This window comes from Ahaetulla prasina, chromosome 2 (genome assembly GCF_028640845.1).
Source record: "Ahaetulla prasina isolate Xishuangbanna chromosome 2, ASM2864084v1, whole genome shotgun sequence".
NCBI lineage: Eukaryota > Metazoa > Chordata > Lepidosauria > Squamata > Colubridae > Ahaetulla > Ahaetulla prasina.
In genome coordinates, this window is record NC_080540.1 from 293,130,922 (window position 1) to 293,148,806 (window position 17,885).

Consider the following 17,885-nt stretch of genomic DNA (forward strand, 5'->3'; position numbering starts at 1 on the left):
GTGGCGAGAAAGGTGGCAAAATGGGGCAAAACTCCGTTAACAAGAGTTTCACTTAGCCACATAAATTATGGGCCTCGATGGCGGTCGTATGTCGAGGACTACCTGTATTTATTTCGCATCCCACCTTTTATTATTATTTTTATAAAAAAAACCAAGGTGGCAAACATATTTAATACTCCCTCCTCATCCTAGTTTCCTTATTAACAACAATCTTGTGAGGGGGGTTGGATGGAGAGAAAGGGACGGGCCCAAAGTCACCCAGCTGGCTTCCATGCCTAAGGCAAGACTAGAACTCAACGTCTCCTGGTACTTGGCCTAAAATCACCCAGTCAGCTTACAGTAGTGGCCAAAATTGTGGAAACCTTTTGAGGAAAGTGTATTGTTGAGGTTTGATGGCTATTAATGCTACTTTTTTGGGGGGGAGTTTCAAGATACACTCATATTCCACTGCTGGAATGGCTTGGGAACAGCCCAGACTTTCACCCAATTGAAAATCTATGGAGCCGACTAAAGAAACTTGTTAGTCAGAAGCGACCCGGCAATAAAACCCAGTTAACAGAAGCAATCGTTCAATCTTGGTTTCCCATGAATAACAGCTGCAAAACTCAAATACTTGGTTCACTCCGTGGGAAGACGTTGTAAGGCCGGCATTCATGCTAAAGGTTACCCAACTAACTATTAACTGACATGGGGATCATTTTTGTATATCTCGTTTTTTCTACGGCTTTCACTTTTCATCCTGTAACTGCTATTCTAATAGCAAACTCTTCATAAAAGTTATTATATTACATTATTGATTAAATTATCTTCCCACTGGTATGTAATTTTATGATACTCCTCCCCCCAAAAAGTGGTGTTATTAGCTAGTTTTAAAAAATACACTTTCCCCAAATGTTTTCCACAATTTTGGCCACTACTGGACATGCCTAAGGCAGGACCAGTAACTCACATTCTCTCAGAGATTGGCTGAAAGCTACTCAGCTGGCTTTCATGTCTAAGGGTGAACTAGAACTCACCGTTTCCCGGTGCTTGGCCTAAAATCACCCAGTTGGTTTACATGCCTAAGGCGGGATCAGTAACTCCAATTCTCTCAGTGATTGGCTGAAAGCCACCCAGCTGGCTTTCATGTCTAAGGGTGAACTAGAACTCACTGTCTCCCGGTGCTTGGCCTAAAATCACCCAGTTGGCTTACATGCCTAAGGCGGGACCAGTAACTCCAATTCTTTCAGTGATTGGCTGAAAGTCACCCAGCTGGCTTTCATGTCTAAGGGTGAACTAGAACTCACTGTCTCCTGGTGCTTGGCCTAAAGTCACCCAGTCAGCTTACAATGCCTAAGGCTGATGCCTTTTACTGCTTTGTCCCTTCCAACTTTCAAAAGAAAGGTGGCAAAATAATTAAGTTTCTAGCCAACACATTCCCTGGATTTTGCAACTAACTTCTCGTGCAGGCCGTGCAGCTGGTAACGGAGAGCTGGTGGGGGTTTCTAACCGGACCGTGTCTTTCTGGGTTGCTTCCCTGCCCAGCTCTGCCAAGGATGAAGCCAAGCTGTTCCTTTGGTGGCACAAAATCCTGCAGCTCTGCCTGCTCCAAGCCGAACAGGAAGATCCCATCTTGATGGAATCGGTCATCCGGGTCTTGACAGCTCTGCAAGGCCGCCAGAGTCTGCTGGCCGAAGAGAGGCTCACCTCTGGACTCCTCGGCGCTATTGGGCTGGGCAGGAAGTCTCCTTTATCAAACAGGTAAAAAACATGGAGGACAAAAAGGTGGGAATGGAGATTTTGCAGTATCCTTCCCCCAGGAGTGGGGTGGGAATGGAGATTTTGCAGTATCCTTCCCCCAGGAGTGGGGTGGGAATGGAGATTTTGCAGTATCCTTCCCCCAGGAGTGGGGTGGGAATGGAGATTTTGCAGTATCCTTCCCCTGGAGTGGGGTGGGAATGGAGATTTTGCAGTATCCTTCCCCCAGGAGTGGGGTGGGAATGGAGATTTTACAGTATCCTTCCCCCAGGAGTGGGGTGGGAATGGAGATTTTGCAGTATCCTTCTCCCAGGAGGGGTGGGTGGGAATGGAGATTTTGCAGTATCCTTCCCCCAGGAGTGGGGTGGGAATGGAGATTTTGCAGTATCCTTCCCCCAGGAGTGGGGTGGGAATGGAGATTTTGCAGTATCCTTCCCCCAGGAGTGGGGTGGGAATGGAGATTTTGCAGTATCCTTCCCCCAGGAGTGGGGTGGGAATGGAGATTTTGCAGTATCCTTCCCCCAGGAGTGGGGTGGGAATGGAGATTTTGCAGTATCCTTCCCCCAGGAGTGGGGTGGGAATGGAGATTTTACAATATCCTTCCCCCAGGAGTGGGATGGAAATGGAGATTTTGCAGTATCCTTCCCCTGCCACGCCCACCAAGCCACACCACACCCACCAAGCCACGCCCACAGAACCGGTAGTAAAAAAAAATCAATTCTACCACTGTGAGAATCTATCTTATATTAAAATAGTCTTCAGTTTGCCCAGGATAAAAATAACGGTGGTTTCTCTTGTGACACAAACTGCTCACAGTGACTGATTTTGTCCTTGTCCTTGCTTGCCAAAACCGTATTAACGGAGGGGGATTTTCCATTGGATCCCATTTAAAACCCACCACCTGCTCATTCTCCCGCGATCAAGTGTAGCGATGTTTAGACAAACATTTGGACAGATGTACAGATAATACCTAGGATAATTTCCTAGACGAAAGGAAAGCGAACTTCCTTGGCAAGTTTAAGATGTATGGACTTCAACTCCCAGAATTCAGATTCTGATAGGTTCAAGGTTGACTTAGCCTTTCGTCCTCCGGAGGTTGGTAAAATGAGGACCCAGATTGGTGAGGGCAATAGGCCGACTCCGTAAACCGCTTAGAGAGGGCCGTAAAGCACTGTGAAGTTGTATGTAAGTCTATTGCTATTGCGATAGATAGGTAGAGAGATGGTAAGAGAGATAGATGGATAGATGAATGGCTAAGTAGGTAGGTAGATGATAGATAGATGGATGGATAGATGGATGGATAGGTAGGTAGATGGATGGATAGATAGATATACATAGATAGATAGTGGATGGATGGGTGGATGGATGGGTGGATAGATGGGTGGATGGATGGATGGATGGGTGGATGGATAGATAGTGGATGGATGGATGGATGGATGGATGGATGGATAGTGGATGGTGGATGGATAGATAGGTAGATGGAGAGGTAGATAGTGGATGGATGGAAGGATAGAGAGATAGATAAATAGATAGATAGATAGATAGATAGATAGATAGATAGATAGATAGATAGATAGATGATAGATAGATAGATGGATAGATGGTGGGTGGGTGGATGGATGGATGGATGGATAGATAGAGGATGGATGGATGGATAGATAGTGGATGGATGGATGGATGGATGGATAGATAGATAGATAGATAGATAGATAGATAGATAGATAGATAGATAGATCACTTCCAGGAGTTTGATCCTGACCTGCTAAGGTTGTCTCAGCCTTCCATCCTTCCAAGATCGGTAAAACGAGGACTCAGATTGTTGGGGAACAATATGCTGTCTCTACAAACCGCTTAGAGAGGGCTGCAAAGCACTATGAAGCGGTATATAAGTCTTATTGCTATTGCAGTTCGTAGGTCAGGATCATTCTACGTAATTTCTATAAAAGTTCCTATGTTATATTGTGTGAACTTGGAGACAGATGTCTGCGGAAGTGACAGATAGCTTTTAAAAGCCATTGTTCTGGCCCTTTCCATTTGTAGAGGGTTTAAAACGGGTGAAGGTACCAGAAAGCCACCTTTCAGAATTAATTTTGTCTATCCTGAATGAGAGCCAGTATACTGCATCTACCTTCTTGTGGATGTGACTCTGGCAACAGTATGTCAGTTTGCAAAGTGGTTTCTACCGTGTTTCCCTGAAAATAAGACTGGATCATATTAATTTTTGCTCCAAAACAGGGGTCTCCAAGCTTGGTCCCTTTAAGACTTGTGGACTTCAACTCCCAGAGTCCCTCAGCCAGCAAAGCTGGCTGAGTGTTGTGCCTCGTCCGCTTTCCCCGCAGCCGGGGCCTTCTTATCTGCTTCCGAACACTGAGGAATGTCCTAGCATGCCTCCCGGCCCCAGCCCTGGCTCCATGCCCAGACAGGCTGAGGAAGAAGAAGCGCCTCCAGCCCCCAGCCCTGGCTCCATGCCCAGGAAAACGGAGCAACTAGACCCCGACCCCTCCCCCACAGCATGTGAGCCTGAGGAAGGTCAATTACCAACAGCTGCAGACTGGAGTGACCCTCGCTTCAGGAGAATTGATAGGCGGCATCAGCAGAAGGAAGGGAGGGGCAGGCCTGGATAAGTGCTGAGTCATGGAGCCACACCCCATGGCCTATATAAAGGATCTGCTTTCTGGCATTCTCTGAGTCAGGCAAAGTCTACCTTATCTTGCTGAAATCACTTTCTGGTCTCCTGCCTGCCTTGAGAACTTTGCTAGGACTTTGGCAGAGCTGCAGAGGCACGCCTGATTCGGATTTCCTGACCCGGTCATCAGCGGAGGAGTGGGACACGACACTGAGGAACTCTGGGAGTTGAAGTCCACAAGTCTTAAAGGGACCAAGCTTGGAGACCCCTGCTCCAAAAGGCTTATTTTCTGGTTAGGTCTTATTTTGGGGGGAAATACGGTACTAAATGCATCCATCTGGCTGACAATCTTAACTGGGGCTTATTTTGGAGGTTAGGGCTTATATTACGAGCAACCTGAAAACTCATGCTAGGCCTTATTTTCTGCTCGGGTCCTATTTTCAGGGAAACTGGGTAGAATAAACATCATGGGTTACCGTATTTTTCGGAGTATAAGACGCACCGGAGTATAAGATGCACCTTAGTTTTTGGGGAGGAAAATAAGAAAATAGCTGGTAGGTGGATTGGCCTCCCGGAATACCCCTAATCAGCTGTTCCCAGAGGTGAAAAAAAGCCTCCGAGGCTCTATTTGGAAGCTTTTTTTCTGAAGTTCTATTTGGGAGCTTTTTTTCAAAAGCTCCGTTTGGGGCTTTTTTTCTAAGCTCCGTTTGGGGCTTTTTTTCTAAAGCTCCGTTTGGGGCTTTTTTTCTAAGTTCCGTTTGGGGCTTTTTTTCTGAAGCTCCATTTGGGGCTTTTTTTCTAAGCTCCGTTTGGGGCTTTTTTTCTGAAGCTCCGTTTGGGGCTTTTTTTCTGAAGCTCCATTTGGGGCTTTTTTTCTAAGCTCCATTTGGGGCTTTTTTTCTAAAGCTCTGTTTGGAGCTTTTTTTCTAAGTTCCGTTTGGGGCTTTTTTTCTGAAGCTCCATTTGGGGCATTTTTTCTGAAGCTCCGTTTGGGGCATTTTTTCTAAGCTCCGTTTGGGGCTTTTTTTCTAAGCTCCGTTTGAGGCTTTTTTTTCTGAAGCTCCATTTGGGGCTTTTTTTCTAAAGCTCCGTTTGGGGCTTTTTTTCTGAAGCTCCATTTGGGGCATTTTTTCTGAAGCTCCGTTTGGGGCATTTTTTCTAAAGCTCTGTTTGGAGCTTTTTTTCTGAAGCTCCGTTTGAGGCTTTTTTTTCTGAAGCTCCATTTGGGGCTTTTTCTCTGAAGCTCCATTTGGGTTTTTTTTTCTAAGCTCCGTTTGGGGCTTTTTCTCTGAAGCTCTGTTTAGGTTTTTTTTTCTGAAGCTCCGTTTGGGGCTTTTTTTCTGAAGTTCCGTTTGGGGCTTTTTTCCTGAAGTTCTGTTTGGGGCTTTTTTTCTGAAGCTCCGTTTGGGGCTTTTTTTCTGAAGCTTCGTTTGGGGCTTTTTTTCTAAGCTCCGTTTGGGGTTTTTTTTCTGAAGCTCCATTTGGAGTATAAGACGCACCGGAGTATAAGATGCACCTTAGTTTTTGGGGAGGAAAATAAGAAAAAAGCTGGTAAATGGATTGGCCTCCCGGAATACCCCTAATCAGCTGTTCCCAGAGGTGAAAAAAAGCCTCTGAGGCTCTATTTGGAAGCTTTTTTTCTGAAGTTCTATTTGGGAGCTTTTTTTCTAAAGCTCCGTTTGGGGCTTTTTTCCTAAAGCTCCGTTTGGGGCTTTTTTTCTAAAGCTCCGTTTGGGGCTTTTTTTCTGAAGCTCCGTTTGGGGCTTTTTTTCTGAAGCTCCGTTTGGGGCTTTTTTTCTGAAGCTCCGTTTGGGGCTTTTTTTCTGAAGCTCCGTTTGGGGCTTTTTCTGAAGTCCGTTTGGGGCTTTTTCTGAAGCTCCTTTTGGGGCTTTTTCTGAAACTCCGTTTGGGGCTTTTTTCTAAGTCCGTTTGGGGCTTTTTTCCTGAAGCTCCGTTTGGGGCTTTTTCTGAGCTCCGTTTGGGGCTTTTTTCCAAAGTCCGTTTGGGGCTTTTTCTAAACTCCGTTTGGGGCTTTTTCTGAAGTCCGTTTGGGGCTTTTTTTCTGAAGCTCCGTTTGGGGCTTTTTTCCTGAAGCTCCGTTTGGGGCTTTTTTTCTGAAGCTCCGTTTGGGGCTTTTTTTCTAAAGCTCCGTTTGGGGCTTTTTTTCTTAGCTCCGTTTGGGGCTTTTTTTTCTGAAATCCGTTTGGGGCTTTTTTCCAAAGTCCGTTTGGGGCTTTTTCTGAAGCTCCGTTTGGGGCTTTTTCTAAACTCCGTTTGGGGCTTTTCTGAAGCTCCATTTGGGGCTTTTTTTCTAAGCTCCGTTTGGGGCTTTTTTCCTGAAGCTCCGTTTGGGGCTTTTTTTCTGAAGCTCCGTTTGGGGCTTTTTTTCTAAAGCTCCGTTTGGGGCTTTTTTTCTAAGCTCCGTTTGGGGCTTTTTTTTCTGAAATCCGTTTGGAGTATAAGACGCACCCAGATTTTCACCCTCTTTTTTGGGGGAAAAAGGTGCATCTTATACTCCGAAAAATACGGTATGTGTGTGGAATAGCTTAACCATGCTTGTGGTAAAACTGGGCTTTTGGATGTGCTTTGTGACAGACTGGCCAAAATATATCAGAACTGCCCTAATACAAGTCCTCGAGTTACGACCATTGCTAAGCGAGACATCGTGAAGTGAGTTTTGCCCTGTTTTGTGACCTCGCTTGCCACAGTTGTTAAGTGAATCACTGCCGTCGTTGAGTTAGCAAGGCAGTTGTTAAGCGAATCTGGCTTCCCTGGCTTGTTCAGAAGGTCATAAAAGGGGATCATGGGACCCCAGGACACTTCAACGGTCGTAACTGTGAGTCAGATGCCAAGACTGCGAACTTTGATCATGTGACCACGGGGATGTTGCAAAGGTCGCAAGTGTGAAAAAGGGTCGTAAGTCATTCTTTTCAGTGTCGGTGTAACTTCAAGTACAGGTAGTCCTCGACTTACGACGGTTCATTTAGTGATCATACAACGGCATTGAAAGGAATGACTTATGACCGTTTTTCACACTTATGACCTTTGCGATATTCCCATGGTCACGTGATCAAAATCAGGCCACTTGTCAACTGGCTCACACTTATGACGGTGGCAGTGCCCTGGAGTCAAGTGATCCCCTCTTACGACCTTCTGACGAGCAAAGCCAATGGGAGAAGCCGGATTCACTTAACAACCATGTTGCTAATGCAACAACTGCAATGATTCAGCTAAACCACTTTGGCAAGAAAGGCCGTAAAATGAGGCAAAAATCCCTCTTAACAAATGTCTCACTTAAACAACAGAAATTTTGGGCTCAATTCCGATCGTAAGTCGAGGACTACCTGTAGTCACTAAATGAGTGCTTGTACGTCAAAGACTTCCTGTATTAAATTCTTATCATTATTGTGGACTTCAAGTCTTTGGATGTGGTTTGTATACAGTAGTGGCCAAAATTGTGGAAACCTTTTGGGAAAAGTGTATTTTTGAGGTTTGATGGCTAATAACACCACATTTTTTGGTGGTGGGGAGTTTCAAGGTAATCCTATCCCACTGCTGGAATGGCCTGGGAATAGCCCAGACCTTCACCCAATTGAAAAATCTATGCAGCCGACTCAAGAAACTTGTCAATCAGAATCGACCCAGCAATAAAATCCAGTTAATAGAAGCAATCCTTCAATCCTGGTTTCACATGATAACAGCTGCAGAACTGTCGTGTCCCACTCCTCCGCTGACGGCCGGGTCAGGGAAATCTGAATCAGGCGTGCCTCTGCAGCTCTGCCCAAAGTCCTAGCAAAGTCCTCAGAGCAGGCAGGAGACCAGTAAGTGACTTCAGCAAGATAAGTTCGACTTTGCCTGACTCAGAGACTGCCAGAAAGCAGATCCTTTATATAGGCCATGGGGTGTGGCTCCATGACTCAGCACTCATTAAGGCCTGCCCCTCCCTTCCTTCTGTTGCCTCCGCCTATCCAGTCTTCTGATGCGAGGGTCACTCCAGTCAGCTGTTGGAAGTAAACTTTCCTCAGGCTCACATGCTGTGGAGGAGGGGGAGGGGTCTAGCTGCTCCATTTGCCTGGGCATGGAGCCAGGGCTGGGGCCGGGGGGTGCTCCCTCCTCTGCAGCCTGCTTGGGCATGGAGCCAGGGCTGGGACCGGGAGGTGCCCCCTCCTCTTCAGCTTGTCTGGGCATGGAGCCAGGACTGGGGCCGGGAGGCATACATTCCTCCATGTTCGTGAGCAGATAAGAAGGCCCCGGCTGCTGTGAGAGCGGGCAAGACACAACAAGAACAAAAAGACTTGGTTCACTCCATGGGAAGACGTTGTAAGGCCGTCATTCATTGCTAATGGTTACCCAACTAAGTATTAACTGACATGGGGATCATTTTTGTGTATCTCGTTTTTTCTGTGGTGATAAATTTTTGCATATCTCGTTTTTTCTACGTGTTTCACTTTTCTTCTTTATACTGTAACTGCTATTCTAATAGCAAATCTTCATAAAAATCATTGCATTACATTCTTGATTAACTTATCTTTTCATTGATATATAATTTTATGGTACTGCAAAAAAAAGGTAGTTAGAAAATACACTCTTCCCAAAAGCTTTCCACAATTTTGGCCATATATATATATATATAAATATATATATATATATTTAATTTGTATTTATATCCCGCCCTTCTCCGAAGACTCAGGGCAGCTTACACTATGTCAAGCAATAGTCTTCTTCCATTTGTATATTATATACAAAGTCAACTTATTGCCCCTAACAATCTGGGTCCTCATTTTACCTACCTTATAAAGGATGGAAGGCTGAGTCAACCTTGGGCCTGGTGGGACTTGAACCTGCAGTAATTGCAAGCAGCTGTGTTAATAACAGACTGTCTTAGCAGTCTGAGCCACCAGAGGCCATCTGTGTATGTGTCTGTAGCTATTTGTCTTTCCCTTCCTCCACAGCAGAACTAAGATCCATTTCATTCATTTAGTGATTTCCCAGCTGAGTAGGATAGTTATTGACCTCATGTTAAGTCATATACAGGTAGTCCTCGACTTACGACCACAATGCATTTCTGTTCCTAAGTGAAACCTTTGTTAAGCGAATTTTGCTTCCTTTTACGACCTTTCTTGCCACCGTTGTTAAGTGAATCACTCCCATTGTTAACCTTACTCACATGGTCGTTAAGCGAATCCGGCTTCTCCATGTGTCAGAAGGTGTCGTGTCCCACTCCTCCGCTGACGGCCGGGTCAGGGAAATCCGAATCAGGCGTGCCTCTGCAGCTCTGCCCAAAGTCCTAGCAAAGTCCTCAGAGCAGGCAGGAGACCAGTAAGTGACTTCAGCAAGATAAGTTCGACTTTTGCCTGACTCAGAGACTGCCAGAAAGCAGATCCTTTATATAGGCCATGGGGTGTGGCTCCATGACTCAGCACTTATCCAGGCCTGCCCCTCCCTTCCTTCTGTTGCCTCCGCCTATCAAGTCTTCTGATGCGAGGATCACTCCAATCAGCTGTTGGTAATAAACCCTCCTCAGGCTCACATGCTGTGGAGGAGGGGGAGGGGTCTAGCTGCTCCGTTTGCCTGGGCATGGAGCCAGGGCTGGGGCCGGGGGATGCTCCCTCCTCTGCAGCCTGCTTGGGCATGGAGCCAGGGCTGGGGCCGGGAGGTGTCCCCTCCTCTGCAGCTTGTCTGGGCATGGAGCCAGAACTGGGGCCGGGAGGCATACATTCCTCCGTGTTCGGGAGCAGATAAGCAGACCCCGGCTGCGGTGAGAGCGGACAAGACACAACAGAAGGTCACAAAAAGTGATCATGTAACTGTGGGATGCTATCACCCGTCATAACTGTGAATCAGTTACCAAATGGCTGACTTTGAATCACGTGACCATAGGGATGCTGCCATGGTCATAAGTGTGGAAAATGGTCCTAAATCACTTCTTTCCGTGCCGTTGTAAACTTGAGCAGTCCCTAACTGAATTGTTATAAGTCGAGGACTACCTGTATAGTTTTTATTTATTTATTTATTTTATTTATTAAATTTTTATACCGCCCTTCTCCCGAAGGACTCAGGGAAATCACAGCCAAACAAAAACAGTAAAAAGTGCACAATAAAAACAGTAATTAAAAAACTTATTAAATATAAGGCCAAATTAAAATCCATTTAAAACCATAAAACCCAATAAAATTTAAATCCAAATATTAAAAACTACTAAAAATTCTACGCCAGTCCTGCATGAATAAATAGATATGTCTTCAACTCGCGGCGAAAGGTCCGAAGGTCAGGCAGTTGACAGAGTCCTGGGGGAAGTTCATTCCAGAGGGTGGGAGCCCCCACAGAGAAGGTCCTTCCCCTGGGGGCTGCCCGGGGGCCGCCTAACAACATAGTTACTATGTTGTGTTTAATTACACGGTTGTGGTGGTAGTGGGGGGAAATTGTGAGCAAAACGTGGTATTTGTGTGTGTGAGAATTAGCATGTATAGAGCCTTACCCCCAGGGACTCAATTTACAGATTAGCAGAGTTGGAAGGGACCTTGTAGGTCATCTAGTCCAACCCTTCCGACCAAGCAGGAGACCCTACACCATTTCTTAACTCTCCTATCTGGCTTTTTTTCTCGGCAGGTTCCGCGTCCTTGCCCGGAGCATGTCCACTTTCCTGCTAGTGCAGGTTCCGGTAGAGAATCAAATTCGGCTGAGATCCGGCCGGGAATTGCAATTGTCTTCCAAAGCTCAACAGGTCCGTTGGGTTCTTGGTGTTTTCAGGGAGAGGGGTTGCTCTAACTCTGAACACTTGTAAACGCTCATAAGAAACCATGTCAGTGTGTGTAAGAAAGTGATAAGGATGAGCGCCTAGGACAGTGATGGGCAAACCTTTTATTTTATTTTATTTTTATTTTATTTGCATTTATATCCCGCCCTTCTCCGAAGACTCAGGGCGGCTTACACTGTGTCAAGCAATAGTCTTCATCCATTTGTATATTATATACAAAGTCAACTTTTATTGCCCCCAACAATCTGGGTCCTCATTTTACCTACCTTATAAAGGATGGAAGGCTGAGTCAACCTTGGGCCTGGTGGGACTTGAACCTGCAGTAATTGCAAGCAGCTGCTGTTAATAACAGACTTTTAGATACCGAGTGCCCAAAATTTGCACACACGTATGCCCAAACTGAAAGCTACATGCAAACACGTGCACGCATGGACATGCACATGCCAGGACATGCGTGAATGTCCACATGCCTGGACATATGCGCAACGGAGACCCAAAGACCAGCTGGCTGGCAGGAGGCAGCGCATCCCAACACCGGCAGCGCAGCAAGTGATAAGATCTTTTTCTTTCATGAGCTTCTGTTTCGTCGTTTGCAGGGAAACAGAAGCTCACGAAAGAAACGCCACAGAGATCTGACCTGGGGCGGCGATGCGCGTGCCAGCAGAGAGGGCTCTGTGTGCCATAGGTTTGCCATCACAGGCCTAGGAGATTCTCCGTCATCCAGGTTATGGTTGTCCCAAAGGTGCTTTTTCAAGAGGCAAATGGATTTTCTTGTTTTTCTTGGAACAGGGGTCTCCAACCTTGGTCCCTTTAAGACTTGTGGACTTCAACTCCCAGAGTTCCTCAGCCAGCTTTGCTGGCTGAGGGACTCTGGGAGTTGAAGTCCACAAGTCTTAAAGGGACCAAGGTTGGAGACCCCTGTCTTGGAAGTCGTTTCGCTTCTCCTCCAAGAAGCTTCTTCAGCTATGACTGGATGGTGGGGAATTGAACACAGCTGGTCATTGGTATTCTTTGCAGCTGGACTTCCTTGGTTTTTATTTATTTATTTAATTTATTTATTAAATTTATATTGCCGCCTATTGTCCCATGGCGACTCGCGGCGGTTTACAGAATATAAAAACCACATTTTAAAAAACAGTAAAACTAATAAAAATATCAAATGGCGGATTGTCAGTTGGAAATAAGGGATGGTAACTTGAAAAATCCGTATTGCAACTCGTAGCGGTAACAACTTGTTCCGTTAATCCACCCACTTGACATGTTTCGTGTCTTTCCTTATAGGCTCTCAACGCTCTGGACTCCCTGGCGTCGAACAAACAATACGTGGAATACCAAGGACAGATCCTGCAAGCCTCCCAGTTCATCAGAGACTCTCACCATTGCTTACACGACGGGACTCACCTGCTGGCTATTCTCCTCAACACTTTGTACGCGGAAGTGCGTTACTTGGACGCGATACGATAACAGGAAGCAAGCCGGAAAGGTTGCTTCTTGCTCTAATCATGGATTATGTTCAGTTTACAGTCGGAGATAATGTTGCACAAGGGGTTGGCACACCCCGGGGGTTTTGCTGGTCGTGGGAGACAAAAGGAAGGACAGAGAAAGGAAGGAAGGATGGAAGGGAAAGTTTGAATTCCTGTCGCCGTATTTTGAAAGCGATTAGGAAGCCCTTGGCTTCCTTCCACAAGGCCAACCACGGGCCGTTTCCTTGGGATCTGTTCAGGGGAGCCACTTTCGGTGCGTCAAGAAACGGCCTACAGTTTGCTTTGTTTCAAGACCAACCGTGTCCATTTTCTATTTTCTTTTTTGCTCACGCTTTTTCAAATTTTGCTCTTGTGCCATATTCTTCTTCGTCGCTTTCTTCCTCCTCTTCTTTTGAACGTTAGCCCTGTTTCCATCTCAAAATGCTGGATGGTCCTTTGACTCCCTGCTCCTCCTTAATTTGTTTCCGGTTCTTCCCCTGAAGTGAATTCCTGCCCTGGTTATGGGATGTTAAAAATAGGTCTCATCTGTGAATTAAACTGGAGACTGGATCTGGTGGTTTTTTGTTTTTTTGGGTGGTTTTTTTTTTGGCCCTGTCTACAATGCTGGATTTATCTGTGGAAGGATATTAAGAAGGGAGACCCGCGTGTGAAGTTTGCACAGTTGATTCTACTTGGAATAAATCACTCGTTTTCCCGATGACTCACTCACCCTGAAGTCCAACGAGCCACGATGTTTGCACGAGCGTGGGGAATGTATAATTGGATTAATTATTGGGGGTGGGGTGGGGTGTTGACCTTAAAATAATTTAATTTAGAATGATATAGATTTCTTGCAACAGATACCTTTTGGGGGCAAAATAGCCAGTATCGCAGGATTCTCGTTGCCTCGGGCTGGTGGCTTGAGTCTTCAAATATGCCACCGTCTCAAATTGTTTTTGTTTCTTCCTGCAATCTGACAAAACTAATGTGCATTAAACCCAACGTTATTCTCACTTCCAATAAGCTAGGGCAGGGGTGTCAAACTCAATTGTATTGAGGGCTGCGTCACGGTTGTGTTTGACTTCTGGGGCCTTGGGTGGGTGTGGCCGGAATGGGCGTGGCCAGCTCGACGTCACTCATATCAGGGCACCGTTGGCGGCCTGAGCATTCCGCCAGCGAAAACAGATTCCCGAGCTCCGTTTTCGGCTGCCATGACCTCCTGCAATCTTCTGCCAGCGAAAATTGAGCTAAGGAGGGACTCGCGCAACCCTCACGAGCTCCGTTTTTGCTGGAAGAAGCACCACGGGCCAGTCCGCTGTTTCCAGGGTGGCCTTGCGGGCCAGATCTAAATACCCCGCGGGCTGGATCCGGCCCCCAGGCCTTGAATTTGATACCCCTGAGCTAGGACGACTGTGGCTAGAGACACAGACAAAAGACACGTCTTTTACTCTATGCTGTAAGCAGGTTCTTACAAGAAATTTACAAGTTGGGTGTTTGTAGTTGTCATAGGAATAGAGGCTCCACGAGACAAAATACACCTCTTTCTATTTTGCTCCAGAACACATCCAAAACTAACACTCAAAATACATTTTTCTCTCCTCTGAGCACATCTGGAATCACCGGTTTATTTTAATAACTACCAGCCACACTTCACACACTCCCTTAAAAGTGACCTACCATTTACCGTATTTTTCAGACTATAAGACGCACTTTTTTGTCTCCCAAAAGGGGGTGAAAATGTCTGTGCGTCTTATAGACCAAATATCACTGAAGCTCCGCCTACCCGCCGGCCGTTTTTTGGCCTCCACATGCCCCGTTTTTGGGCCTTTTTTTTTGGCCTGTTTTGGGGGTTTTTTCCAGCCCATTTTTGAGGCTTTTTTCGGCCCATTTTCAAAGCTTTTTTGGTCAGTTTTCAAGGCTTTTTTCAGCCCATTTTTGAGGCTTTTTTCAGCCTGTTTTTGAGGCTTTTTTCAGCCTGTTTTTGAGGCTTTTTTTGGTCCGTTCTTTTTGGAAAAAGCCTGAAAAACGGGCTGAAAAAAGTCTTGAAAAGGGCCAAAAAAAGGGCCAAAAATGGGGCATGCGGGGGCAAAAAAACACATTTGTTCTTGTTTTCCTCTTCTAAATTTAGGTCAAGTGCGTCTCATAGTCCAAAAATTACGGTAACTGTTGCAGAGGCTTCATTTTGTGACGGGAGCCTTCAAGTATTGGCATCCAACATGAACAGAAGCAAAGGTGCTGCTTTGCTTACAGCTGCCCATTTGCTCGCTGTGTGCTGGCATTTCACCCGCGTGCGTCAAATGATCTGCGCAGTTGCTAGCTCAGGGCGTCTTCACCTCCCCCCTTTCTAATTTATTTATTTATTTATTTATTAAATTTTTATACCGCCCTTCTCCCAAAGGACTCAGGGCGGTGTACAGCCAAAAATAAAACACAATACATATACAATTAAAACCAACATTTAAAACATAGCAGATTATAAAAGGCTGATAATTAAAAATTTAGATTTTAAATGATTTAAAACGCCTTTTCCTTTCGGCGCTCATCAGTAAAATGCAGAGCCCGTTTCCTTTTTTTTAAAAAAAAAAAAGGTAATTGCGTTTTCACACCTCTGCTCTCCACTTAGCTAGTGGAGTGTGTTTTCTGCCTAACAGCCCTTCCTGATTCATCTGCATCTTACGCCGCGGAGTTAGCGATTTGCCTTTCAGCTAATCATTGCAAAATTAGTCTCTTTTCTCTTCTTCCCGCCTTGCCAAATTATGCAGATCGGTGTGTGTGGTTGTTTTTTGCCATCGTTATCTTGAAAAAGGAGGAGAGGTAGATTGCAGATGGAGATGCTAACGCTTGTCCCTTTGGTAGGTTGATCAAAAAACAGTTAATGCGAATAGAGGGGGCTGGGAGAAAACATGTTTAATGTTTCCGTGTTTAAAAAAGTTTTATTTTAACATTCTTATCCAATAACATATCCGGTCACCACCCCCTTCCTTTTACTCTCCTTCTCTACCTTCTTCTACTTTCCACAACCATCCTCCCCCTCTCTTATCTACATCCTCTCCTCCTTCCTCCCTACTCCTTTCTTCTCCCTTTTCTACCCCTCTTCCTTCCTTTCCTCCTCCTCCTCTTCTCTTTCCTCCTTCTCTCTTCTACTTCCTTCTTTCCCATCATTCTGAAATGGTAGCCAGGCAGCTCCGATCTTACATTAATTATACATCTTCAATCATCTTTGTACATTAACTATCAATCCATTTTCTACCCTCATCCCCCCTCCCCCTCCCTTCCCCTTCCTCCCCCCACCCCCCCGGGACTTCCGAGAAATGTTTAATGTTTCCAAGGATCTTTGTACAGATATCACAAGTGTGTGTGTGCGCGTGTGAGGAAACCAGACTTTTCTTTTGGAGGTGCACAAAACCGTCTTCCCTAATGTTTCTTTTTGGCACAGCGGAAACGATTCAAAGAACACATTTGTGGAGGTACAAACATGCGTGTGACGTGCGTGTGTGAGAATTGGGGGGCTATGGTTTGCACAGAAAGCGTGTTTAAAATAGTCACGCCTTGCCTGGATCACGTGAAATAAAGAGAAATTACTGGCTTGAACCGCTTTGTAAAGTGCTTTGCCACTTGTGACTTTCCAAACCAGTGTATGTAAACGTTTGTTTTACCAGTAAGTCCCTCAACTTAAAACAGTTCATTTACAGCAGGGGTCTCCAACCTTGGCAACTTTAAGCCGGGAGGACTTCAACTCCCAGAATTCCCCAGCCAGAGTTGAAATCCTCCAGGCTTAAAGTTGCCAAGGTTGGAGACCCCTGATTTACAGCATAGTGACTTAAAACCTGTCGTGTCCCACTCCTCCTCTGACGGCCGGGTCTGGGAAGTCTGTATCAAGCGTGGCCACGAAGCCTCTGCAGCCTTGCCAAATTCCTGTCAGAGTTCTCAGGGCAGGCAGGAATCCAAAGTGTGACTTCAGCAACCAGATAAGACTTAGCCTGACTCAAGGAATGCCAAAAAGCAGATCCTTTATATAGGCCATGGGGTGTGGCCCCATGACTCAGCACTTATCCAGGCCTGCCCCTCCCTTCCTTTTGCTGACGTTGCCTCTCCATTCTCCGGAAGCGGGGATCAGCCCACCTTTCGTCTTCCTGCTCAACTGCCGGCAATTCTAGCTCATGGCTGGCTTCCTGCTCGCATGCTATAGGAGGGAGGTTTGTTTGCTCAGTCTGTCCGGGCATGGTGCCAGGGCTGGGGGCTGGAGGCATGCCAGGCCATTCTTCTTCACTATCAGTCTCTGGCTGAGATAGCAGGAGATGGGAGGGGCCCAGCTACGGAGAGGAGGGTGGGTGAGGCACAACACAACCATTTTCATGCTTACAATCTTTGCCCCATCGCCATGGTCACATGATTTCATACAGACGCTTGGCAAACGGTTCCTATTTATGACGGTCATAGTGTCCCTGGGTCACGTGATCCCCTTTTGTGACCTTTCGACAGGCAAAGTCAACGAAGAAGCCAGATTCACTTAACAGCCGTGTTACCAACTTAAGACCTGCACTGAGTCACTTAAAAAATGTGGCAAGAAAAGCCGTAAAATGAAGGAAAAACTGATTGCAAACTGAGAAAACCAATTTCTCACTTAGCAACATAAGCATTCTGGGCTCAATTGCGGTCGAAAGTCGAGGACTACCTGTAGTTATTTGCTGCATTGGTCTTCTTGTTTTCCACTGAGAGGTCAAGAGTGATGTACACAGGATGTCGTGTCCCACTCCTCCGCTGACGGCCGGGTCAGGGAAATCCGAATCAGGCTTGCCTCTGCAGCTCTGCCCAAAGTCCTAGCAAAGTCCTCAGAGCAGGCAGGAGACCAAAAAGTGACTTCAGCAAGATAAGTTTGACTTTGCCTGACTCAGAGACTGCCAGAAAGCAGATCCTTTATATAGGCCATGGGGTGTGGCTCCGTGACTCAGCACTCATTAAGGCCTGCCCCTCCCTTCTGTTGCCTCCGCCTATCCAGTCTTCTGATGGTCACTCCAATCAGCAGCTGTTGGAAATAAACTTTCCTCAGGCTCACATGCTGTGGAGGAGGGGGAGGGGTCTAGCTGCTCCGTTTGCCTGGGCATGGAGCCAGGGCTGGGGCCGGGGGGTGCTCCCTCCTCTGCAGCCTGCTTGGGCATGGAGCCAGGGCTGGGGCCGGGAGGACATTCTTCAGCGTTCGGAAGCAGATAAGCAGACCCCGGCTGCGGTGAGAGCGGGCAAGACACAACACAGGAGGGTGGGAGTAGTGTGATTTTCTCTATGGTAACAACCATAATCCTAC

The 17,885-nt window shown here is 46.3% G+C and overlaps 1 protein-coding gene across 1 annotated transcript in view; it reads left to right on the forward strand.

The window, feature by feature from the left end:
• EPG5 (ectopic P-granules 5 autophagy tethering factor) overlaps positions 1-16,174 on the forward strand; it is a 163,142-nt gene extending 146,968 nt beyond the window's left edge. The window contains exons 42-44 of the mRNA XM_058171212.1: positions 1,525-1,740; positions 10,973-11,087; positions 12,402-16,174. Coding sequence (XP_058027195.1) covers positions 1,525-1,740; positions 10,973-11,087; positions 12,402-12,584 — 514 coding nt within the window. The 3' untranslated portion in view covers positions 12,585-16,174. The remainder of the gene's footprint in view (positions 1-1,524; positions 1,741-10,972; positions 11,088-12,401) is intronic.
• Positions 16,175-17,885: the final 1,711 nt, after the last annotated feature.